This window comes from Lagopus leucura, unplaced genomic scaffold (assembly GCF_019238085.1).
Source record: "Lagopus leucura isolate 7727_CA_CO unplaced genomic scaffold, USGS_WTPT01 Super-Scaffold_100029, whole genome shotgun sequence".
In the NCBI taxonomy this organism is placed as follows: Eukaryota; Metazoa; Chordata; class Aves; order Galliformes; family Phasianidae; genus Lagopus; species Lagopus leucura.
This window is the reverse complement of record NW_024962280.1, coordinates 4,496,509-4,521,825: the sequence shown is the minus strand read 5'-3', so window position 1 is coordinate 4,521,825 and position 25,317 is coordinate 4,496,509. Positions and strand designations below refer to the sequence as shown.

Below are 25,317 nucleotides of genomic sequence, written 5' to 3'. Positions count from 1 at the left end.
GACAGTAGCAGATAATCCCCAGCATTCTTTTGCTACGTGCCATTACCATTGAACCAGGAGGTGATGCTTGGGATTTATTTTAAAGATTCCTACTTTTGAAATAATTCAAGGAAAATCAGTGTTTGTCTGATGGTAATGTTGCATTGCTCTCCGCTTTAAGTGCTCTGGTTGATAAAAATCTCATTACAGAAGGTTCCGCATCCTGCTAACCTGCTCAGATTGCTTCTCTTCTCACCTCTGCAGATGTAAACACGACAGCTCACATTCTCCATTTCAAGCATTTTACAAAATCAAGAGTCAGATTCCCCTCCACACAGAACACTATCTCGCTCTGTACAATAAACCCATGCTACTTTTGTGCTTGCTGTGCTTTCCTCTCTTCTGTTCTCTCCCAGAAAATCTCCTGAAGTGTTTGGATTCTATTTACATCCCCACAATACCCTTTTGGTCTTTCATTTGATGCACCCAATTTGAAAATCATCACGTCCAAAGGCCTTACAGCCATTTCTTAACAACCTTACCTGATTGTGGTCACACCCAACATTACGGTTATTTACACAGGGATTCAATTTCCATCACAATTCGTGTGCTTTTATGGTTAAGACAAACACAGAATACAGCGATTACCACTGAACAAAAGAATTAGCTTAATTTAATCATGATTATGGACAAATTGCTCGTGACAAATGAAATTAAACCCAGGGGGAAGGGGTAGGAGCCATGTAAAGCACCACAAGGAGCTGGACTCCCCACGGCACTGTCAGTAGTGGGAGCTCTCTGCAGACAGGCAGCTGGCGTGACTCCTCCTAATACCCCTGAGTTTAAAAGATGCTTCACATTTACTCCCAATGACTATTATTCTACTGTATCCCTGTAAAATGAGTCAGATACGCATAGAAACCACAACCCATAAAGAAAAAACACTCAGATTTTCCACAGTGAAATGACCACTATTTTGTGACATCATCTACTTATCATATTTGCTATTTCTGGTTGGTATGGGGGTAATTCTGGATCACGTACCTGTGGCTTCTCCATTCCAGAAAGAATATCTTGAACCCTTTTTGTTTCTGAATCATATTCTGTAAAACAGAGAATGTGGAAATAGGAAGAAAAATAAATTAATGAAACAAAACAAAAATGTCAGCTCTATCAACGGTCCTTCAGGAAGCTGTGAATAGGAGACGCAGGTTATCTGTACACGAGCATCAGATGTTCTGCTATTGTAAATGTAAGGTATACAGGTACAGAAATTAGTGTTAAAAATATAACAGGGGAAAATGAGAAAATGCAGTAAATGCACGTATTTGGAAAAGTGGGGTTATCTGTAGAGGTGTCCTCCACCGTGCTACTGAGGGACTTGGTTTTACAGAGTGACACCACCCTGCTTCCAAAGGCGATGGCTGTGGAAGAGCCCCAGCTTCCTCCAGCTCCCAAGCCAGACCCTATGTGCCAACTGTGCTCTCTCATCCCCCACCAGCGGGGCAGGATGCAATTTCCCCCAGATTAGATGAATCAATTAAGCACAGAAGATACCACAAAAGCGATCATCTGAGCAGTGGAATCAGAATTTTCCCCCACCAATCCCCCAAAGAAGTCTCGAGGTAAGGCATCAGCTCAGAGTAATGAGGTGACAGAAAGCAGCTTTATTCCTTTTGGACCGCAGCACGGAGAGGCCACGCTTTCCACTATGCTGTTCTCTAATGGAAAACTAGGAACATATTTTCTTTCTTTCTTAAATGTTAAGGTAAAAGTTTGCTAGCCAAAGCAGAGAAATACATCTCTCCCACCCCTCCAAACAAAATGTGTAGGGTCTCTTTATAAAAAAAGACCAAGTATTTGACATAGGAAGCAAAAAACCCCTATACGTTAATAAAGAAAAACGGCTAAGATTAGAACAACAGCTTTCCCAAATGATTCCCCCCAAACCTGACCTACTTCTTCCAGCCCAAGAATGTGTCTTTATTTTTGTCCATGACCTGCTTTTGAAAAGTACATCTTCTTTTTGAAAATTCCATCCACTCGGCTGCCAGAAACAAACTGGCTGAATGCTGATGGCAGACCTCCAACATCAATGCCCATCTCTCCTAACAAGAGCGCAGCTCACCAAGGTGCAGAGTGGGAGTGACAGATCTGCTGCTTCGTGCATTCCTGGACTCCTTTTGGTCTCAGCCACTTGGAAAGGAATGAAGTCATAATAATTCAGAATAAGAGAAGGATAACATGAGTGCTTTTTTCCATAGCAGATAACCTTTCGAGCGTGTTATAAACTGTATAAACTGACAGGGTTTAGACAGCGCAAGATGTGTTGACTTGAAAACTATAAAGATGGACTAAACTGCTTAGGAAAAGGTTGAGATACTGACCCAAGTGACAACATCACCAAAACTGTGGGGCTCAGAGCTCAGGGTTCCCCTTAGTGCTATTACCGGTACAGAACTGGACACTTGGATCCAGGCATAGAAACTGCAGAGATCCAGCAGGCTTTTCTCAAAGGGACATTAGTAAGAAGCAGCTTCTGTGGCTACAGAACGCAACAAAAATGCTGCTACTATTCTACTGAAAGTTTATGGTTATTAGGTCATCCTTAATTACAGCCCCCAGAAGCTAAGCATGCATCACTTTCAACCTTAAATCCCAAACATGTGAGCTGAATTTTCTTTCTCTACTTTCTAGTAAGGACGCTACCAGCGTCACACTAAGCAGGAGAAGAAAATAAACCCTGGAGCTCCGAGATATCCCACTTCCCTCTCCTGTGAAAGACAATCACTTTGTGCAGTGCTAAGTCCTCTGACCTTCGTGGGTCAAGGCTGAAGGTTCACACTGTTCCAAATACTGGAACTGACTTTAGGACCTGATAGAGCAGGAGTACACCCAGGAAATAAAGAATAATAATTACAATATAATCAAATTAAAAATACTACCTCGATCAGGCTTCTCAGCAAAGAGTCCAGCAACTTTTTGGTATTACCTCTCAGGCAGGCAGTGAGTCCATAAGGTGGCTCTGAGCAACAAGCACACCGAAGCCTTAAGATATTAAGAGCACATGGACACCTATGGGCACAGCGTGGACATTTACGAGTAATAGGTAATGCCACGTGGAAACACTGCAAGTGTAAAATTAAAGGCAGGAAGCAATAGGTGTGCACATGTGTAACAGCAGCTCAGGTGGAAAGAGAGCTCAGGATTTAGCCCAACCTCTGTCTTAAAGCTAGGAAAAGAACAGTGCAAATCTGCCCCATGGAAAAACTTGTTAACAAAACAGAAGCCATCAGTTACAAGAGAGAAACAAGCTCACAACATTGTATCATACTATAACATTCTTACAGTATTTCAAATACTTAGTTTCCCATTTCACGAGCCATAAAGTTTCTCAAGCTTCTATGGATGGCTGATCTCCTTTCAATAACAAACATAATTATTCACAGTCTCCTGAACCAGACTAAGGAGAATGGGGCTGTCCGGAATCCCACCCCAGCAGGACGCTGCCTTACCTGGCAGCCCCTTCACAGCACATCAGCATCAAGCTCAACAAGGAGCAAAAGTACTTTTTAAAGAGAAAATGAGAGAGAAGAAAAAAAAAAAAAACATCTCATGTGCTCTACACTGATAACAGAAGTGCTGGAAAGGCTTTTTTTCTGCAGTAACACTAACAGTCTCATGACCACCGTTAATCAACGTGCATTGGTGACTGTTCCTAGATGAGCTCACAGGAGTGCTTAGGGACAAGGATGTCACAGGTGCAGTGGTGGAAAGGTGGGAAGAACAGGAGGAGGAATAGGGAAACCATGGTGTTAAACACTCCTTTTCTCCTTTCCTTTTTTTCTGACACTGGGAACGGTTCAGTCACGTCAAGGAAGAGCCCAAGAAACACTTGGTCATTGTCCTATTCTAAGCTTTCCCCTCCACATCTGTTCCCTGCATCTGCTGTGGCAAAACTCTTCATCCTAGGAGGAAGCAGGGGGTGGGGATAAATTCCTTGTGAGTGCTCATGGAGTCCTCCGAGGGAGGGCAAAGAAGCCGAACTCTCATGCAGCTCTCACTGCCTAAGAGACGTTAGAGCTGACCCAAGCTGCAAAATGGATCCAGTGTTTCAGGCTAACCAGCCTCTTGTAGCAGAGGAGCCAGCTGTAAGACCTGGAGCTCATCTCAGTTTGTGTTTTCACCAGCTCTCTTTCTTCAAAGTTTTGGGTCATTACCATAGCTTCACAGATATAACCAAGAGTAAACGTCCCTGACAAATACGCAATGCTTTCCCAGCAGCTGTTTGGTGCTAACAGCATTTCAACACTAATTCTTGCTGAACTAAAGCCTTTCATTATATGCTTCTGTTAGCATGCATCTATGTTCCTTTCTGCACGTACGGTACAAATATAATTTCAAATCTTTCCAACAACACTTCTGAAATCCAAGAACAGCTTTAAAATACAGAAGAAAAAAAAACTTTTCATTTCAAGGTAAGTTTGAAGTTTCCATGAATATTTTTCATGTTTGCATGAGCAGCAGCTGTGTATGTAAATGGTTTGAAATAGCTGCAAGCTCTAAACTAATTAACATTTTCCCATTGCAAATAGAGATTTTAGGTTTGTTCTGCATTCTTTCCTCCACAGAAAGGAAGAGGTCCAGCTCAATACTTAGCTTCTGGCCACAGAAAGTATTTACTGTTTCAACAGCCTTTCCATTCCAAAGCAATGACATCAGCACCAGCACTTCACAAGCTTCCAGCCTAATTCTCAAGCAGAGCTCCACGCTCACAGATATGCCAGTCATAACATGACATGCTTTCTCAGAATCTGTTCCAGATTTATTGGGGCTGTGACCAGCTTTAATGCTAGGAGAGATCTTTTATCAGTCACGTACTGCACAACCTATGAGCTGCAAGGAAACAAACTTCAGAACACAGCACAGCTCCTTTGTGAACTGCCTGCCGATGTCAAGGCTAAAGACACACTCCTCTTTGGAACACATACAGATCTTTTGCTTTTAGATGACTGTAGAAATACACATTAAATTATGTGTATCTCCTTACACAAGAACAAGCCTAAAACTTCAGATGCCACACTGCAGTGAAGTCACAGAAATGAGGACTGGTAGGGACATTGCATTTCAGCGTTTCAACTTTCTGCTAATACCAACAAAGCTAACAGAAACATCAGCAATAGAACACGACTGCAGCTCCCGTGTCTGTGCTAGAGAACCTGACACTGCCCAACTTCAAGAACAGATCCAATTGTTGAAATGATCCCGTTCTTAAAAAAATAAATTGCTGTGCATGAAGATCTTACACTAGTCCTCCATTTCTAAGAGTCTTCCCCTACTGCTGTCTTACTCCTCCTGCTAAAATGCCTTACTTGATGTCTGTAGTCTGAAGTGTGGTCTTCAAAACCAATTCTGTATGGAAAGCATATTCACAGTCAAGCTACTCCCTAAGTAACTGAAGGCAATCAAAACAGAAATCCTGCATAACATCCAGAAATCTACTGTCAGACTTAAATAACTAAAATGAATCCCTAGCCATTGAGATTTACTGAAACGTATGCCTCAGCATCATTGTAATCTATGCATAAATTAAAGGATGCACATCAAAGCTCTCTTGGCCACAGTTCACGTCTCTCAACCTGATAGCTTTCCCACAACTGCTGTCAGTTTTCTACTGCCAATGTGGTTGGGCATTCCAAATAACTGGAGTGCAAATTCAGTTCATCTGGTTTATCCTTCTTTCACATCCACATTCTGCAACTTTAACCAAAGATATCTGCTATCACTTTGACAAGCATCAGATGTTTTCTCACCAAGCAGATGCAGAAACATTCAGCTGCATATAACTTGCTCTAAAATTTGTTTTAAAACTAAATATTAATTGCATTCAATGCTTCCATGTCCCCCAGTACTGTTTTGATGTACATTTCTTCTAGGAAAGCAGCAGCAAGGGAAATAAGATCAGCTGCACCTACAAGAGAAATGAAATGCTGGATGCAAGGGACAAATGGAGTGTAAGTGACAAGCTGGGTTTGTTTTTCTCTGCTTCTTTGTGGCTACTGCTGGGACACAGCAATAACAACTCCTGCTTCATTGGCTGAAGATCTGAGTGAATTCCTACTGTGAACACGCAGTTGGTCCATTAGAAGGCAGAAAAGGGCTTTCTTAGGAAAATACAGCAACTGCCCAATCTATATCACATACAATTTTCATCTTAACAAAGCACTCTGTACATCTTGCAAAGAAGATAACAGATGCAATGCACTTACATATGGCTGCAGCTGGCTGTTTTTGAAGGAACACCAAATAAAACAATGACATAACCCACAGAAACATAGCACAAGCTGAATCTACTGCAACAACAAACTTGACTTATACATAGGACATCTCAGAGAACTCTCCTTCCTACTTTCGACTTGCTTTAGCTCATTCTCTGTATCAAAGCAGTTTTGCCTTTATTTACCTTAGGCAGCTTGGTTTTTTGCTATTACACAACAGCAGCCTGCCTGCTACATGGGCTTGAGAAGATGAGAATCTGCTGATAAACATGCACTGGCTCCACGGGCTGCCACATGCAGTGGCCACAAGGCTTCCCTTCCGTGAAGCCACAGTGAAAAATGCCATAGCTGATTCACAAAAAAGCAGCTAGCCAAGAACAGCCATTTAATATTCTGCTGATTTTATTAGCATAATTTAAAGTGCTACAGAATGCACTCCAAAGCACTCCTCTAAGCTGTGCCAGGCAAATCCCTGCATCCACACTTGCAAGATGTGTGAAGACTCCCCACGCTGGCAAGCGCTCCTATGTGACAGCTATTAGTAAGGTTGAACAAAGCATCTTTGTAGCTAAAAATACAAATATCTACAGGTTGAACAGCTGAGAGATGTAAGACATTCACATTCTGGCCAAGGAGGGGACTGCACAGTTATCTGCTGAACAGCCACCAGAGAACAGCAGCTCAGTGCAGTTCATCTCTGATGAGATCACATAGGCAGGCTTGGAAATTTTCTTTTTTTTCTCCCCAAAATTACACAGTCACTACTTCCTAATTAATAAGTGATTTTAATCAATCACTGACCCTTCCTGCACCCTGCCCAACCTGACTGATGACCAAACTGCTATAATGTGAGTTTACCAGTGCTTGTTTTAAACAAGCATTACCTCTCTTTTCTCAAGACTTTCTTCCTTTCCTGTATCGTTTCTGATTTGAATGGATTTGTAAGAGCTCCTTTTCTTTGCTACATCTTTGCAAAATGCTTTTCTTCCTGTTCTTTTAGCAGTTTGCAAGCAGCCTGCTTGTAGTTGCCATTAACGCCTTCCACGTGAAGCTACAATAAAACTTTCTGATCTGACATAGAGACTGAAAAGCCCTCTTCCCATTCTCCCGCAGCTCCTGACTCACAGCTTCTGGGCCAGAATCTGATGCTTCATTTCAGCTGCAAGCTTTGCCAGCAAATGGTAATCTTTTTCTAGACACAATGAAGTTCTTCAAACGTCTCATGATTTTCTATGACAGCTGGAATGCGTGGCATCGCCTTATCCCTAATTCCATTCATTTATTTGCGTACTGTTCCATGCCCTCCCTCTCTCAGCTCTATTTCCTGTCACTTTAGCCCATGACTGCCTGTCTGTCTTTGCCTTCATCGGTATTCAGAGCCACCGTGCTCCCTGGCAGGGCAGTCCAGGCAGCCCTCCAAGTCTGAGGAACTGAGCGGTCATTCAAAGGCAGAAGTAACTTCTGCCCAGAGCAACACGTCGCTGCTATTATTACCACAACCACAGTCAAAAAAGCCCTACGTGATCTTCCAAGTTCAGGAGAGGAGGAGGTGAGGGCTGACTGTGCCACCAAGGTACTGATGCTCCTAAACCGTGGCTCTAAAGCAGGCCTCGCTGCTGCCAGCTGTGAAATGACGTTATCTGGAACTTACAGACCCAAGATTTCCTCTCGGAAATAAAAGGTTCCCTTCAGTCATGGCAACAGACATCTCAGCAGCTGGGCAATGTAAGGTCAGAAAGTCACAGACATGAGCAACAAGAGGCAGTCACATCACTTTTCTCTCCACTGAGTTCTGCATTGATGGAAAGCACAATCTTGACAGCATCAAAAATTGCACTCATCTCTTCACAGACTGATCACAGCTCCGCTGCAGACAGCTGTCATGTGAATTTGTCTCCATCCCTCTTTCTCTCCATGGATCCAGCTGAGGCAGCCAACAGGTGATCCCCACACCCTCACATGGGAGCAAAAAACAATTCCCATAAAGCACAGCCTCTGACAAGTTTTCAGTGTTACCAAACTGAGGTAAGAGGTTTGCCAGCACTGTGACAGCAGTACCACGCTGATCAGGAAACACTATTCTCTAAAAGACTGTCCACAATGTAAGGAGACAATGGTAGCTCTACTGCACCTAGAATAAAACTTGCTTTTTCTGAATCCTCAAAATTACAACCATATAAAAACCGGCCAACAAACACTTTTGGTAATCTGCCCATTACACACAATAGAAGCATTTTCCTGATCAAACAAAAAAAGCTTGCAAAATAACCTGCAAATATGCATATTTGTGCAGGAAAACAATCAGACAGCACAGCTGGAGCAAACTCCCTAGGAGCTACAGAAGTGGTTTGGATTAAAGGGAGCTCCAAGCCAAAATTAACAATCTCCTTGGCCATCATTGCTACATCAGTGAGAAGGCAGCAGAGCACTTTCCTAACACAAAGGCACACGGGTGCCCGCCAGAGTTGAAGAGACTCTAAGTAAATAAGTGCAAGCCAAATTTTGCCTTCAGTCACAGCTACTCAGCCTCCCTTGAATAAGAGGATAAATGTCTTCTTCAGGTTTTGCTACAGGCAATGGAAAGAGCTTTGAGATGTTAGGCTTTCAGAATGACCCATTTCTTACTCTCAGAATAAGAGAGCTATTTTCCTCTTATGAGCAGGTAAGCAGGAAAAATTTCTCTAGAGAAGGACAAAAGCAGAAAATTGGCATTTTAACTGCACTTGATTTTGTCTTAATACTTACACTGAAGGAGAAATTCTGTTTCTATGCACTATTTACAGTATCTGCATGTTTTTATAAAAGTTAATTTCACAGAGAAAAAAAGACTTCAAATTTGAAATACAGTGAGTTTCTGTGGGACCTGCACTGGGATTTTTCACCATTAGCTGAGGTGAACAGCCACAGAGTCATCTTGCTTTTTGAAAGAATCCTCTGCTAGCTTTTCTCTTACATTATTGACCTCTCTAGATGAAAGCTATGATGTAGCCAGATTGCAGGAACTTTGGGGGCCATCCATCCATCCATCACAGCAACCCAAGATGAGAAATTTTATTTATTTAAATAAATCTAGATAACAGCAGGACAAGGGGAAATGGTTTTCAGTTGAGGGAGGGGAGATTTAGATTGGATGTCAGGGGGAAGTTCTTTACTATGAGAGTAGTGAGGTGCTGGAACAGCTGCCCAGAGAGGCTGTGGATGCCCCGTCCATCCCTGGAGGTGTTCAAGGCCAGGTTGGATGGGGCCCTGGGCAGCCTGGGCTGGTATTAAATGGGGAGGTTGGTGGCCCTGCATGTGGGCAGGGGGTTGGAAATTCGTGATCCTTGAGGTCCCTTCCAACCTGGGCGATCCTGTGAACTGTCTGTGCAATTAACAGTGCTGGGCTGAGGATGACATAAAATCTCAAATACTTCAATGGCCACTTTCACCCCTGCGAATCTTCCTGAATATTTAAAACATTTCTCAGAAATATCCACCTGATTATGGATCACTGCGAAGGCTTCAGCAAAGCAACAAGGATTTCAGCTTGATCTGGATTTCATTGCTGAGATGAAATTCAGACAGGAGTCACATGGACCACAGTAAATCAAAGCAGCTGCTTCCAAAGCACAGCTCCTTGAAGAAAAAAATAAACAAAAAAAACCCAGAGCCCCAAGGTTCTGGACAAAGCCTTCTATAATAAACCATGGAGAAAATGAATCGACTGCTTCATTCTAAAGGAAAGCTCGCTCACTTTTAAATTGCAATTCTCAAAACTCTGGACGTCAAATTCCATCCGTTCTCAGAAAAGGAAACTCACTGATGGGTAAACAAATCCCATTAACTTCAGCGGGACATGAAATTTCAATTCATTAGCTTTGTAAATCCAGATGAACATACAAACAGACATTGTTCAGAACATCTGGGCAGACAAATAGGGATTGTTCATTAAATTATTAGGTGTTTTTATTTTTTTTTGTACTCTGGAGGGAGGAAATGTTCTACCTCTTCACTATAAATACCCCCTCCCTCCTGGCTCAATGGCCCAGATATTTCCAAATAAGGGAAATTTGCTTCCCTTCCTTTGTCGGTGGTCCACATTATCTCTCCTACTAACTGGTGAGAATACACTGTTTATCTTGCTTTGAAGCCCTGAGACCTTTGTGTAACTTTTCTCCCCAGCACAGGGATTTAGTTACTGAGCATTTAAACAGGATGAAAACGGTCTTGATATGTTGGTTTTTTTTGGTGTTTTTTTCCTTGGTTGGATATCTATAAATTACGTAAACTCCTAGGAAAAAAAAGTCTCAGACTCAGATTTCAGTCTTCTGGATTTGACTGTCGGCAGCAGCAGAAGCTGCAAATTCTTGAGATAATATGAAGATCCTTTGGGGGAAGAGGTGCCTTGCGTCATCCAGCACCAACTTCCTGATAAATCATGGAGCAGATAGCTTATCCAGCTCCCCTCTGCCAGAGATCATGGTGGAAATACGAGACGAGGGAGGGATGTAAGCAGATGGGACAAATAATAGGAGAGGCTAGAGGGGTCAATCAGAATTGTGAAAAACAGCCCTGGGGAAAAACAATAAAAGGTTTAAGTAACCGGTGAGGTGAAATGAGAGCCCTGGATCCAGATTTTCCCCCTTTAGGGTGCTGTGCTACACTTTCCTGGATTTTGAGCTATGTTTTTAATAGGATGGCTTGTTTAAGGTTAGGTTTATTTTGCCTGAGCTTCTTTGATGAGACTGCAAATGTAAGCAGAGGCACAGTGACCCACTTGCCCTGGCTCTGCCTCAGTTGTGGAAGCTCCAGAGACCAAATCACAGCAGCTTACAGCCATGCCAGATCAAGCTGCCCGCAGCTACTAAGTGTTTTGTTTGTATCTTCAGTTACCAGAAGCTTGGGTTAAACCATGTTTAAACATATTTATGTTCACCTTAAAGAGCAGTGAGATTCAAGATGGGACATCACTGTGAAGTTATATTAAGCAGCAACACTCCTGTTTAGATGATGAAGACAATCTCCTATCAACAACTTCTGGTGCCTAAGTTATGAAGCTGATCCTTTCATCTTCTCAGATAAGTGCATAAAAATAGAGTGTGAATATCTCCTCTTTCCTGCACCCTAATTGCAGGAATCTGTGCTAATGAAGCACAAAACAGCTTTCCTGCCAGAATAAAGTGCGCTCTCTCACTCACAATCCCCTTAAGTTTGGTTTTGTTCCTGCAGCACGGTATGGTATGAAGATACTTTTGTGCTCACAACAGTCCACATGCAGACAAGCTTCCACAGGCTTGTAAATTCCTGGAAATTATTTTGCACACAATGGACTTCCAAGAAAAGGTTGGTCAGGGAAAGACACGCTACCTGGAACAACCCATAGGCAGCCCCAAAGCAAGACACTGCTGGTTTTGGAACTGGGCAAAGCAACCGCTACGGGAGGGCGTATGTGAGCACAACCTTGACTTCAGTATCACTGCTCTCCTTTGGATGTTTCATTTTATCCTTTCTCCATGAAAACCTTGTGATCCAAGTCAAATCTCATAGCAGCAGAGAAAACTGAGGTTTGTTTTTCCCCTTCAACACGCAGCATCTTTCTCAGACAAAGTGGATAAATAGCTCAGTAATTCTCTTCACTAAAGAAAAGCCATGAACTAAGCCTGGTCTGGATAAATTCTTGCACGCACACAGATTGACATAAACGTGGGAATGTACTTTCCTTGAACTCCGCATAATGTCAACTTCTCCAGTACATTCATCAGTCCATATGAGCTCGCTTAAGAGGACAGTTTACATGATTACTTCTTGAGAAGTATTTTTGGTGTACAGTCTGTGTGGCCCAGCTAATGGAGCTGGCTGGTACACTCAGCCACTAGGAACTCAACTGTTTCACTTTCTGCCTGTAGAAACAACTTCACACCCTATTAATTGGGCAAAAAAATATGAAAGATAAAGAATGTTTAAGAGGTACCCATGTATGCAAATAAATCTAAACAAGAACGTAATGTGGGAGGTAAGGTAGAGGCACAAGAATATCACACTGGAAATTCCCAGGTGTCACAAATTAACTGGTTTCTCAAGTTCAGACAAGTGCCCTAATTAATGCATGTTTATTTCCTCTCACTAAAAATCAAAAAACCAGAACACACACAACACATGGTATTTTCTAGTTATATAGGAATCTAAGCAATTTGGTCAAGTAATATTATTTGCTGAAACTATAAAAAACAGCAAGAACAGTAATACTACTAAGATCCCATGCGATGCTGATCTGTACTCACAATATTCAGAATGCCTCCACTTCCAGTAAATACTGTGCTTCATACTCCAGTACTCTGTACAATGCTAAAACTCTCATATCATCACAAATGTACTCCAGTCTTTGGGAGAGGTTGTTGGTTTTTTTTCCATGCTACTAATGAAATCATTATGTCTGTTTTTGACAGTTTGTTTTCAGGAGACAATCTCATTAATTCTCCTTCTTTTATACAATCCAGTACATTTAAGGAAGAGGGAAAGCAGCACTTATGTAAGGGTATTTTTTTTTTTTTTATGTCTGCAGAAGAATCATTTACAACCTTCGTAGAATATTCCTGTATTGGTTAAATAATAAAGGTCTATGAAGAATCATGGATGAGCTGGAAGGGACCTCAACACCCACCCAGTTCCAAGCCCTTGCCATGGGCAGGGACACTCCCCACCACATCAAGTTGCTCAAAGCCCCATCCAACCTGGCCTTGGGAACCTTCACAGATGGAACATCCTCAGCTTCTGAGGGCAACCTGTGCCAGTATCCAGCCACACACACAGTAAAGAATTTCTTCCTTGTATCCAATCTCAATCTACCCTCTTTTCATTTAGAACTGTTACTCCTTGTCCTATCACTACCCTCCCTGCTCCTGGCTACAATCATCAATCCTTGGCTAAGAAAACATAAACATTACATACATTGCCACAGTGTTTCTCAACTTCAATGCTTACAAACCCCAAAGTAAAGAAACTAGGCTTTTAAATCTGCAGAACACACAGGCATAGATACACAGACAGCACAACAGGTTTACAAATCAGATTCAAGATTAGAACGGAAAAGAATTGGCACCAAAGTGAGTAAGTAGAGGAATTTTGCCTGGTTCCTGTCTGCACTGAATCACATCTCCATTTCCCTTTAACTCACAGCCTCTGGATTCAAACCTGATGCAGTTGAAGAACAACAAAAATAAAAGAACACCCTTTTTCTAAATATATTACAAATGAGAGGAACAGGATAGGGTTGAACCAAGGAAGCATCAGCCCTGATTCCTGTGTTGCCATTCATTCGCTGAATATTACACACTAGGAGCTTGCTGATAGCTGTTCTTGCTAGCACCCACCCAGGTTAATGATACCTGCTAGCTTTACTCACATCAGCAGCCTTGCTGGGGGATCTGCAATGGGAGATTTTCAACATGAAAATGGCAGCCTCACAGCTGGGCTGAAAAAAACTGCAACCAGCAAAGATAAGGAAGCAAGAAAAGAGATCAGTAGCCCAAAAGAGTATTGTAAGACCTTGTTTTGCTGAGTTTAGTATGTTTAAAATACTTTCAGCCAAAGCACCATAGTTAGGAAAGCTCTCTTACTACGTCAATTTTCAAACAAATGAGCAGACGAAGTAGTCAGATCTCTTGAGAAACGTGCAGCAGCAATGCAGGCAGGAGTACTTCTATTCACAGCAAGTGCTTCTGGCTATCTTAGGTTCTTGAAACTTCAATGAGAGTTAGAAAAGATTTTATCTGATTTGAAGGGAAGAAACCTTTTATTAGCAAAGGGGTGACAGCGCTATAAGAATACTTAAAACTGCTTATGTGCCCACAGCACTTGCACACACACACACACACAGATTCTCAAACGAGTAGATCCTTCCATGACCAAGGATCAAATCACTGAATGCATGAGAAGGAAGTGACTCAGACTGAAATTCATAAAGGACAGATTGAATGGGACAGGATTTCCGCTTACAGCTCTTTTTACATGGCAAGGCTCCTCTATGGAAAAAAAAAAACCACACCAAAAACAACCAGCTGACCCGCTCCCATTCAAGCTTTAAATCAGCCCTGTTGCAAAGCTACAGAATGCATTTCAAATCAGGACCCATCCAGCTGATCTCCAAGTCCTCTGCCTGTACAAGACACCGTCCATCCTACCACAACAAACACACAGGTCAGCTGCTTTTTGATTATAAGCCATTGGTTTTCTTTTCTTTTTTAATCTTACGATGGCAGGTTTCCAGTATCCAGCATAAGCCAGAAATCTTTATTTACAACTCTGCCTCCCAAAAGAAACATACAATGCTGTCATTGAAAAAGGCCAGAGGAAGCACACATCATTTACGTACTCCAGCATCATTTACTTACTCAATTTTAGCACTACTGATGATGCTATCACCCCATCGCTTCCAAAAGCGCTGGAAAAAAAAGCATTCTTTTAATATCTACAGGAAGCAAGTTATTGACAGAGGCAAAACGTTCCTTGAGTGCTTACTCATGTGCACAGAATAAGCAATTCATGTGTGTTGTGATAGAAAAACATGCTGTTAACTGAAATATCTCATGCCTTGAAAATCTGGAGAAAGTAGAGCTGTCCTTGCATTATACGATGAACATTTTCTTCAGTATTGTTCTTACAGCACTGTGAAATAGCCTCACTGTAGCTGAGTTCCCTCAAGGCTGCAACCCCTCTGTGGTTCTGCTGCCAATCCACGCGAGTTTCCACTGGGACCTGCAAGCCTCTGCTCCAGCAGCACGCAGGGATCCTAACGCCCCTCCTGCCAGCAGCTCACTGCCCAAGCACAAGCTGGCACCACAGCGTTCTGACACCCAAGACCCACCATAAGCCTGCCAGCTGCCATTCCACACACACACACCGGCCCAATAGCAATCAATATGCTGTAAAGCACACCCAAATCTCAGTTAAATTTGGTTAAAGGAACCTATTGCCTTCAGTTCTCCTTCACCCTACTCCAAATTTTCAACCCGGTCCGTGGCAGAGAGGGCTGGAATTGGGTGATCTTCAGGGCTCCTTCCAACCCAGGCCACTCTACAATTCTAAGTTTTAGTCTAAATTCATACATTCCTGTGTGCCTCAAGAGATTTTTGTAAGCTTGGCTTTCCAACTCAAGACTCTTATTCTTTATGTATGATGTACCTTTTATAGTTTTTCCAGGGCACTCTGCAATTTTGGAAGCAACAACACAGTGTCATCAAATTTTTAACTAGTGGGAGACTTGAGCCTACACACACAGAGCTAAGCTGAAGCAATTCCATACCTGTTACTTACGGCATTCTTTTTCTCAGTTGCTCTGAACACGCTGCTGTCTCAGCAGTACGAATCAAAATTATCAGCTACTTCTTGGCTGCTTTTAGCTCTCACCTCAATTACAAATAAGGCCAAAAGCGTTGATAAATCCCCAAATAAATCAAGAAGAAACACAGAAGATAAATAAGCAGTCGCAGAGATGATTAGAAGCTTATAAAGACAGTTCTGTTCAGTGGGAGCCATTACAAAGCCTCAGTGATCACCTTCCTTCAGATATTTGTGTATTAGTATGCATGTATGAACATACCAATAGACTGAGGTGGAAAAGCTCACGTCTTGAGTCATTTTTCTTTATGAAAAACTGATTCATATTGAGAACAAAAGGGATGAAAGTCATAATTTATTAAAACGAATTACTGAGCTAAACTAAAGTAGAATTGGTTATGTGCAGAATGGCTTGTGGTAAGCTATAGAATGAATCAGGTGAATGATCTACTGTTTCACTGTAGACCTGCAGTATTTTGATGACAAGCTTCAAAAAAAAAAAAAAAAAGTTGCAGAAAATTATTTCAGAAGAAGCCAGGTCTAGCTATGAATTCCAATTGCTAAGATCAAGCAATTACTTGTCAAGTTTGTTCTGTTTGAACTCACTGGTGAAGCTTCACATAAACTTGTTTTTTCAGCAATTATCCCAGAACATTCTTGTAAGTTTAATACATTCACCAGAAGAGAGAAGTAGTACTACCTAGCAGCCTGGTCTTGGGGTTAAAGCTCGGTTGTACCCAAGGTTTTTGTGAAACATCAAGATGCCTGTTTGATAAGAGCAATAAAACCAAGAACTTGCCTGCAAAATGCATTTCTCCTAACAGACAAAAAGAAAATGACGCTGCAGCTACCAGGGAATAGTCAAGAAAGATAGAAGGCAACGGGTTTGGCTTACAAAATAAATACAGCATAACAAACTCAATGTTTATATTTACCTTCACACTGTATTAACACCATCTTTATGTGTGGGTGGCAGTGTTTTTTGGCATAGTTACTAGATCCACATACAGGTGGTCGTAAGCTGGAAAGGTGCAATAAAAGGGAACTACAAATAAATAAATCTGCCTTTACCATGTGGCTCTTGTTCATTAGACTTCGGGCTGCTCCTCGCTCTGCGCTCTGGCTTCTTCACTCCTGGTGCCCCCCCACCACTTCCACTGCTTGCTCCATTGTGGCTCTTTGCATAGCCATTATATACAGTTGTGCAGCTGCCTATATGGCTTTTGTAGATGGATGAAGGAGGACTGTTCAGACGGTTCTGGCGATCAATCTGCCTGTCTTTGAGTTTTTTGTGCTGTGGTTTGCTGTACTGATCTTCCCTGGTAATATAGCTGGACATCCCATATAGTGGTATGATTTCTGAAACAAAAGAATTCATTCACATTAACTCAGAACAAGATCACCAATCAAATTCCTGACCATCTCCAAATTAAATCCCAGATCTTCCCTGAGATTACCTCTACAACATTTTTTGTTAAGAAAGTTTTTCTGCAGGACTGATGGTTTTTTTCAGCATCATATTAAGCACGCTCACTTGCTGTTTGAGATTTCATAACTCTGGATGTAGGTGCACGTATAAATAAAACACAGTAATGGGGTAAATTGCTTTTTCTCCCCTCCTTTTCAGTCTGAGGCCCAAATTTCAAGGAAAAAAGAAATCTAACAAGACATATTTTGGAAAAAGCCTTCATAAATTCATTAAGCACTCTAACAGATTCTTTGCCATTTTTGTTTCTGGTACAAGCCCTTGGACAAACGGGAAACAGTAGACTAATATTCATGGGTATAATACTCCAATACTCACCACTTCAGTTATTTTAGTGTCACAGATACAGGTCATTTTATTAAAGCAATCAAGGATTTTTTTTACTTTTATTGCTTAATTTCTGGATTTTTATTGCTTGTTATGAAGTTGAACAAGTCTCTTGCTATCTGCTGGCTAAAGAACTATTCAACATCTACTTAACCACTGGCTGAAAGTCCCTGTGCTTACTTAACACACTCCAGTGCTTGCACACAACATTTTGTTAAGCTATCTGACAAACTGCACTGTTCTCTTTTCAAGAGAAACATTCCTCACCTGTTTATCTGATGAGCTGCAATGGCCTATTGGTGTCCTGTACTTTCCATTTCCTCCCCCCAGGATAAGGAAATTAAATGTCAGCTGTATAGCCCATTCCTCATTAGGAGATGGTCTGTTGGTCAATAGAAACTTCAAAGTGAATCATCACTAGATCCTCTTTCTGTCTCTTCTTTCCCTCTCCAGAGAAGTCTCGCTTCTGGTGATATGATTCAAAACTATTCTTTAATGTGTATTAAGTCCAGGTATTTTGGGAGTAAAAACTTGAATCTTGACCTGACTTCCATGTATCTTGAGCAACTTTGCTGACTATTAAATTTCAGTTCCACACAGACTTCTCTCCAGGATTGACCAGTGCATATTTCAGACAGAAATATTCTATTTTCACTTCTTTTATGGCAACTATTTATGACCTAATTTGGGTTGCCACCAGGTAGTGCTTTTCAGTGACTCTGCTGACCAGACTCAACCAGAATAATAAACAGAAAATGCCTGTTGTTTCTTGGAAAACTTCTGTGATTCTGAGCTTCTGAGGGACAGAAAGCACACTGCTGCCAACAGGAAGTGGTGTTCAGCTGCTCCCACTGGAAATATCCGTGGCTCAGATCTAACCCTCCTTTTCCATCCTCATTCCCAAGCCTGGATTTTGCCTTTTGGTTTTCTGTACAATGCTGCACCATGACAATGAAGAATGATCAGCAAATTCACGGCCCTGCTTTGAAACAAAGGATGAGAATTTCCCGTACTCTGTATTTATGATTTAAGTTAAAATTGGATTTGCTTCTATAACCTAGAGTTGCACATAGGGCTGTCCTGCGCTGCTGCACTCTGGATAGTGACACATGCTGACAATCTCTTGCTCCAGTAAATAAAGGAAACTCCATCTGTGTTCTCTAATTCATTGGCCACTCTTGGTTTCACTGGCCCTTAACACCTACTAAACACCTGAACAGGTGAGAAATGCCAGCAGTTTCTTCCAACTCACCTTGTTCTCCATATAGTGTTGGTGGAAGATGATGCTGCGGGAAAAACTGCGGTGGCATATCCCCAGGCCCAGTGACAGGAGGATAAAAAGCCGTATGGGAGTTGTGAATGAAATGAGGATGGTGTGCCAGGTACGGAGGTAAGTGATGGGTCGGAGAGATGGCAGAAGGGTAGCTGGGAGGGTAACACTCTGGAGATTGCGGGGTGACCACCACCCTCCGGACACCGGTGTTGTCTTCTATCACCTGCAAGGGAAGGCAGGGACAGGGGCACGTTATGCAGCATCTGAACTGAACACGGTTTTAAAACAGCACTGTTTACAGTTTGTTTTCCCATTAAAAAATGGTTGGTCCTTATGTTTATACATAAACACGTTTCTAAAATTAATATCAGCACGGGTAAACACAGTGGTGATGTGGCTTTTCTTGGATATTCAGATAGCCACAGTCATCACCGGGAGACTAACTACTGCCAGCGATAACTGTGTGGGTAAGAGACAAAACAAATACCCTGTATTTATGGAGTAAAGCAATTAAGAAAGGAACACAAAAGCACCAGAATAAAAGTAGTCATTAAGACCAATCTTCCTTCTGCATATAAAATTTCTACCACTGATTTTGAAAGTGCTATTTGAGTACAGAGTTAGCAACAGCTGGAGATTAGCTGGCATTGCTGTTGTGCGTGGATGGAGACCTGTCAGCTGCAGGAACCTCCTGTGCAACGCCCTTTTTCAGAAGAATTGCTTTGTTCACAGCAGGTATCTCTAACTGTTAAAAGAAACCATAGGGCAGCAGTTTTCTCCTGCTACAGAGCTGATCTGTATGTCCATGCAAATCAACTCTCAAATATGCATACCTTGGCCCCAAAGATCAGAGTCAAAGCATGTAAAAACAGATGTAGAAAGGTGGAAATGTGCTTAGGCTGAAAATTAAAAAAAATGGTTTTCAGCTTGCAGCTCTGGAAAAAGTATATTTCTGGAGAAAAGTCAGCCAGCCCAATTTCAGTCCAGACTTAGGAGCCAAGCTGTTCTTGAAGCACACTCAAAAAAAAAAATTCTGCCTTTCCTGGAACTTAAAAATACAACTGAACAATTAATACTCCTTTAATTCTAAAAGTAAAAATACGGTACAAAGGTGTGCAAGAATTTAGACAACCAGTTTGGCTGTCAGAAATGGGTGTTTCTAAACTTACTGATGACACAGGGAAGAAATAATGTTTGTGATGAATGTATTGTACGAGAAAGGTGAATGCAGAAAGGCACAGCTTAGAGTCCCACCATTTGCAGCACAAACAGAAGGACGGAGAAGAAAGCTTCCTGACGCACTGATGAAGATGTGGCACGCTAAGGCAGATAAGGTCTGGAGAATTTTAGATGCCTGCCACAAGATACGACCATTCTCAGGCATTTGTCACTACTTGGAGATATTTATGCCCCATCAGCATAAGAAACCTTAAGAAGATTCCCACGCTCCTGTGTCTCTAGTAACATTATGGGGTCTTAGCCCAAACCACACCAAAAACTGTCTAAGCTGACCTATGCTGAGCAGAAGCAATCATGACATGAGCACACCACTGCTCCTGCTGCAGGGTGACAAGCCTTGTCACACACAGTGCTGGAGCCACGAGCAGCAATGCTCTAGCAAGCACAAGCCCACATCTCAGGCATCATCTGAGCAACTTACACAGGGCGTAATTCAACCAGCATTAGCTGACCCAATTCTTAACTCACACCACTTGTGCCCTAAGGTTATGTGAATTACGCCTGTAAGCTATGGGCTGACACCACAGACAAGGACATGGATGAGCTGGCTTCCTTACAAAAGAAAATTTTCTACAGAAAGTAATTCAGTCACTTGTAACTGATTTTATTTTATTTTTTTTACATTAAGAGATGCGTTGCTTGCAATGCTGAATAACCAGAATAGGAATTGTTTAGCTTACTTTTCCTAAACTCTAATTTTACAACCTAAGCTAGCAATTTGTCACCTGCTAGCTTTCAATTTCAAAGTCTCTACAGTCCTCAGAAGACAGCTGAGCCTGGGAGACAGAGCAGCACTTCAGCCTGCTGCATTCTCAGGCCTCCAATCTCTGCTATCAGGCTCTACTCAATCCCCACATCTCTCATCCACATATCAAGTCTGAGACTCACTCTAAAATTTGGAGGAAAGTCTTTTTACAGTTAGCGTACGTGAAAGCCAAAATGACTTATTTAAGGCTGTACATGAAAACAGCGAGGTTTAACTCTCTTAGATTTCCATTACTACTTAATTGAGGCACAGCAAGCTCCTACATTTTGACATGAAAAGTTTTCGTCCTGGCTTTCACCAGGCTAAGCTTCAGAGCCCTGATGGGTCCAAGCCCTTATTCGTGTACCTACATCAGATGACATCTGGATCCTGTGCACTAGATGAAAGAGGGATACGTTAAAAAACAGATTTAGACAGAAACCTGTGCTCTGTAGCAGCATCTCATGTAAACCACTACTAAAATTATTATGATTTCTCTTCCTAAACTCTCTTCTAGAGAGCAGGGAGAAAGCCTCCAAGTCCTTGCAACGGTCTTTTTGAAATTCTATTGCTGCTGAAACTGCAGAACATCAGCACTGTAAGAAAACCCAAAGATCAGGGGATGAGCAAGCCTTCCAAACGACTTTCATCAAGAAGTTAGGAAACTAATATCTTCTGTTTCTCTAGGCCACAAATGCTTACAGCATTCCTGTTACTTCACGTGCATGTGTACCAAATGAAGGCAGAAACACAAGGGATCTTGCAAAAAGTCACTTCCTTTCCTTGCCCTACAGAACATTTCCTCCTTAAACTAGGATTTACAGACAGACCTGTAAATTTTAGAAGCAGAAGACAATGCTTAAATACAATATTCTGTCCTTAACAGATCAGGAAGTTGGCATTGTATGAGGTTTTACAGCCATCAGGTGACTAAAAAAAAAAAACCACAAGGATTGGTTGAGACTGCAGACACCTCCAGACTTACAAAACGTGCAGTTTTATAACCTGTAGCATCATTCTGGGAGATGACACTTTTTCAATCTAAGACAGAATATATTAGTTTTGATAAATAAATGATAAAGTAAATAGCATAACTTAGTAGAGAGGTTAAGCTTTGCTAATTTAAGAAGAAATCTGCAGCTCTTCACATCTCCTTGAAACTGTGTGTCGTGAAGACTAGAAATTTGTCAAGAATGCACTGCCTACTAAACAGCCTCCAATTCAATTCTGGAACTTTCACATCTGTCTCTAGATACAACAGCAATATTAAAAGTAATTATTATTAATTCAGCAGATTAAATTTACAGAAAACAAACAGTTCTGGTTGTTCAGCACCTAGAGCTAAGTTTTCATTAGCTTGTGTTTCTCAAGCAGTTATTAGTTAAGTGGTCTTTTGCTATTACTTTTTGTGCTTGCTGGTGTAATTGGCAAGCCGCTTCGCTAACTATGTTGTTATTGCATAGTTCTACCTGGTTATCTTCAGAAGATTAATTACTAAGAGAGGTGCATGAGCTTTCAGGAGAGTTTGGATAAACATTACACATACACAATAAAATTGCCTTCTTTGTTGGTTGCCATGTTTGGAGAACAGCATTTTTTTAAATGTTGTTTGTTTTGCATTAAATATAGTACTGTAGCAATGAAAACTCAATCTAAGACAATTCATATATTTGTATATCACTACTGTGTGTTCTCTATTACTCTCCATTGAAATTTAATACTTCACCTTCAGGAAAAAAAGACAGATGTTCTTTCTGTACAGGTAAGCTGTACCTGGATTTTTCTTTTAAATTTTTTTTTATTTTTAAGTTTTAGCTGAAATAATGCAATCACTGTTATATTCTGAACACACATCTACTGAATAGACACGGTAGCATGGAATATACTTACATTCCATTTCAAAATGCTACTCCTATTCCACTTAAACCTAACGTGCAAGATCCAGCAAGGATAGCTGGAGCACGGCCACTGGGTGGACCATGACCAGTACTTGTGGAATTTCATAAACTAATTTGAAACTTCATTCATAAATCAATCTGTACCAGAAAACAGTACAGAATGAGCTCATCTTCAAGGCACTTGGATGTTAATATTTTATTTATTCACTTCATTTTTTAAGGATGCCAATCCAAGCTCACGCCAGTCCTGACAAGTTTAGCATTGCTATCTTTGTCATCCACTGCATACAAACACCAGTATTACACTCATGCCTTAGAAAACAGTCAGAAGAACATCCCTAATGCTGGCAGAAAAATCTGGATATCTGAAGCCTCGCACAAGACAGATCCTCAGGGCCAGTGCTCATGGAGTGCAAAGGCTCAGAGCGTTAGGGCTTGCTCTGTGTAAGACCTGCAGAGCCTTCCAGGCGTTCAGTGTTCGGAAGGATCATCCTGCTAAAGGATGACTCTATTGGTTGCAGCTCACAAAATACAAAGAAAAGCTCTGTGAGCAGTGAGCCACACAGAAACAGTGTGTGGCTAAAAACTTGTGCTAGACAAATTGAATTTGGAAGAGAACACCTCCCAGCATACAGAATTCACCCAGACACAAAACCCCGAGGATGTGTTGGATTTTCCACCACTTTAAATGTTATTTAAAGATCTCCCTCTTTCTAGAGGCTACAATTTCTTTCCATCAAAGTCTGAGCGCATTCAATGCGTAGCAAACCACAGGGCTGAGCACACAGCTTGCACAGCCTGCTGCCCAGAGGCAGCTGAGCAGCACCGTGTGCCTCGTGCTCCATTCAACTCATCTGATTACTACACACTTTCAACTACTATGCACTATGAAGCTATCTGAAAGGAAGGACGGTGGCTCTTCACAGAGTAGAACACATACTGTGCTGCTGAAAAGCACTGCATACAGTTCTTCCCCTAAAACTTATTTCCAGTTGCTGGAAGATTTTCTTAAGAAGAGGTTTTTGGGTTTGTTTTTTTTTTAATTGGTTAAGAAATCAAGAACTTCTTTAGCGGGATTATTAGACTGATCCACAAAAAGCAGAGAAGGGGAATCAGGTTCAAACGAAGTTACAACTCTAAGACTTTGATCACTTGGTTTGACAAAGCATTTCAGCTACAGCCAGCCCACGCTTTAGCCCAGGAAATGAAACGTATAAGCAGTTTAGTAACAAAATGGCACTAAAATTATGTCAAAGGAAGAGCAAACGCATCCCAGAGCCTGCCCTGTCCCTCCTGTCTGCTCCTAGTTCTTCAGGCAGGGCTTGTTAAAAGGCAGAGGGCTAACAACAGCCTCTGCACCAGGGGGATATTTCCATTCTGCTGAGAAGTTAAAATACCGCAGAGTGATTGCAGTATTTTGTGGGATTTAAGCATGACGCCATCCACAATTTTTCAGAATTAGACAAGCTCACATTTCCTGGGGAGGGAGGAGGGATTCCAGGACATCAGATGTTTTCTACTTAACAACAAGTCCAAAAGCGCACATCCAAAGCTCTTATTTGATCCATCGGTGAGATCCGAATTGCTTTGTACACTTCTAGTAAAACTTCTGGTCTAGCACACATCTCAGTGAAATTAATACAATAAATGTGAAGATTCTATCATTTGCTGTTACTCTGCCTTAATTTTTATTTATTTATTTATTTTAACTATAGAAAGCCTCTAATCTTTGCAGATGAAGGAAAATTAAACAATCAGGTAATCCAAATTTCCTATTTACATAAAGAACCAGCAGCTGCTCAAGAATTTCAAAAACCTAAGAGCTTTGTGAAAAACCTTTTTTCACTTTTTTTTTTTTTCCTGTAAATACAGAATAGATAACTATCACAGCCATCTTAAAAACAAAACAGCTCTTGACAAGTCATGGTTATTGCAGGGCTAACACTGAGGACCCAAAGAGTATTTTATAGCTTCTTCCACCAGTCTCCTACCACATACAACTGTCACACTAGAGCTTAACACATTGCCCACCAACATGGACAGGCAAAGAAGCTGCACATACAGGCTCAACCTATATGTACAGCTTTTGCTAGCATTAAAAAAAAATGGGTATACGTTGCATACAGTGAGCAAAGGTGCACATGCGTGCTCACATGCACAAATGCATGTATGTGTTGCCAATGAAGATGAATACAAAAAGACACATTACAACTTCCATTTTCACACATTTCTAAACCACACTACAGCCAAGACGACTTCTGTATGTGATCAATGCCATTGCTTCTACGTAGACATTAACTCTTCCAGAAACGTACCTGCGAGATATAACCGGGAGGCACATGAATAGGGGGGATGGATCCATTGGGTGACATCATGGGAACCTCTGCTGGTCCTAAAAGAAAGGGAAAGAGAGATTTATTTCGGTTGAAAGAAATCGCACAATTGCTCAGAAAAGGTTAAAAATAGCTTTATTTTAGAAGCCTACAATAACAAAATGAAGAAATCCAGTAATTTCTGGTGTGTGGAAAATGCCTCATGCCATCATCCTGAAAATAAAATCATTGTTCGATGACTTTAACATATATTCTGCTGAAATAATATTTTCATCATAGAACAGCTAAAACACAGGCTTTATATTACCCACCGATCAACTTATACAGCATTAAGCAGTAACACAATCTGTCCTTTAGCAGCCCACAATTCCTGTACTGAAATCTGGTTAAGTTATTCTTGTCAAAGGCATGGAGGTGCAGAACAAAGCAGAAACTGTGCAGCCT

The 25,317-nt window shown here is 41.4% G+C and overlaps 1 protein-coding gene across 1 annotated transcript in view; it reads right to left on the bottom strand.

Moving 5' to 3' along the window:
- FNDC3B (fibronectin type III domain containing 3B) overlaps positions 1-25,317 on the bottom strand; it is a 147,546-nt gene that overhangs the window by 58,545 nt on the left and 63,684 nt on the right. The window contains exons 4-7 of the mRNA XM_042881193.1: positions 24,856-24,932; positions 18,638-18,881; positions 16,644-16,931; positions 1,024-1,082 (exon numbers count right to left, since the gene is read on the bottom strand). Of these exons, the coding sequence (XP_042737127.1) occupies positions 1,024-1,082; positions 16,644-16,931; positions 18,638-18,881; positions 24,856-24,932 (668 nt within the window). The remainder of the gene's footprint in view (positions 1-1,023; positions 1,083-16,643; positions 16,932-18,637; positions 18,882-24,855; positions 24,933-25,317) is intronic.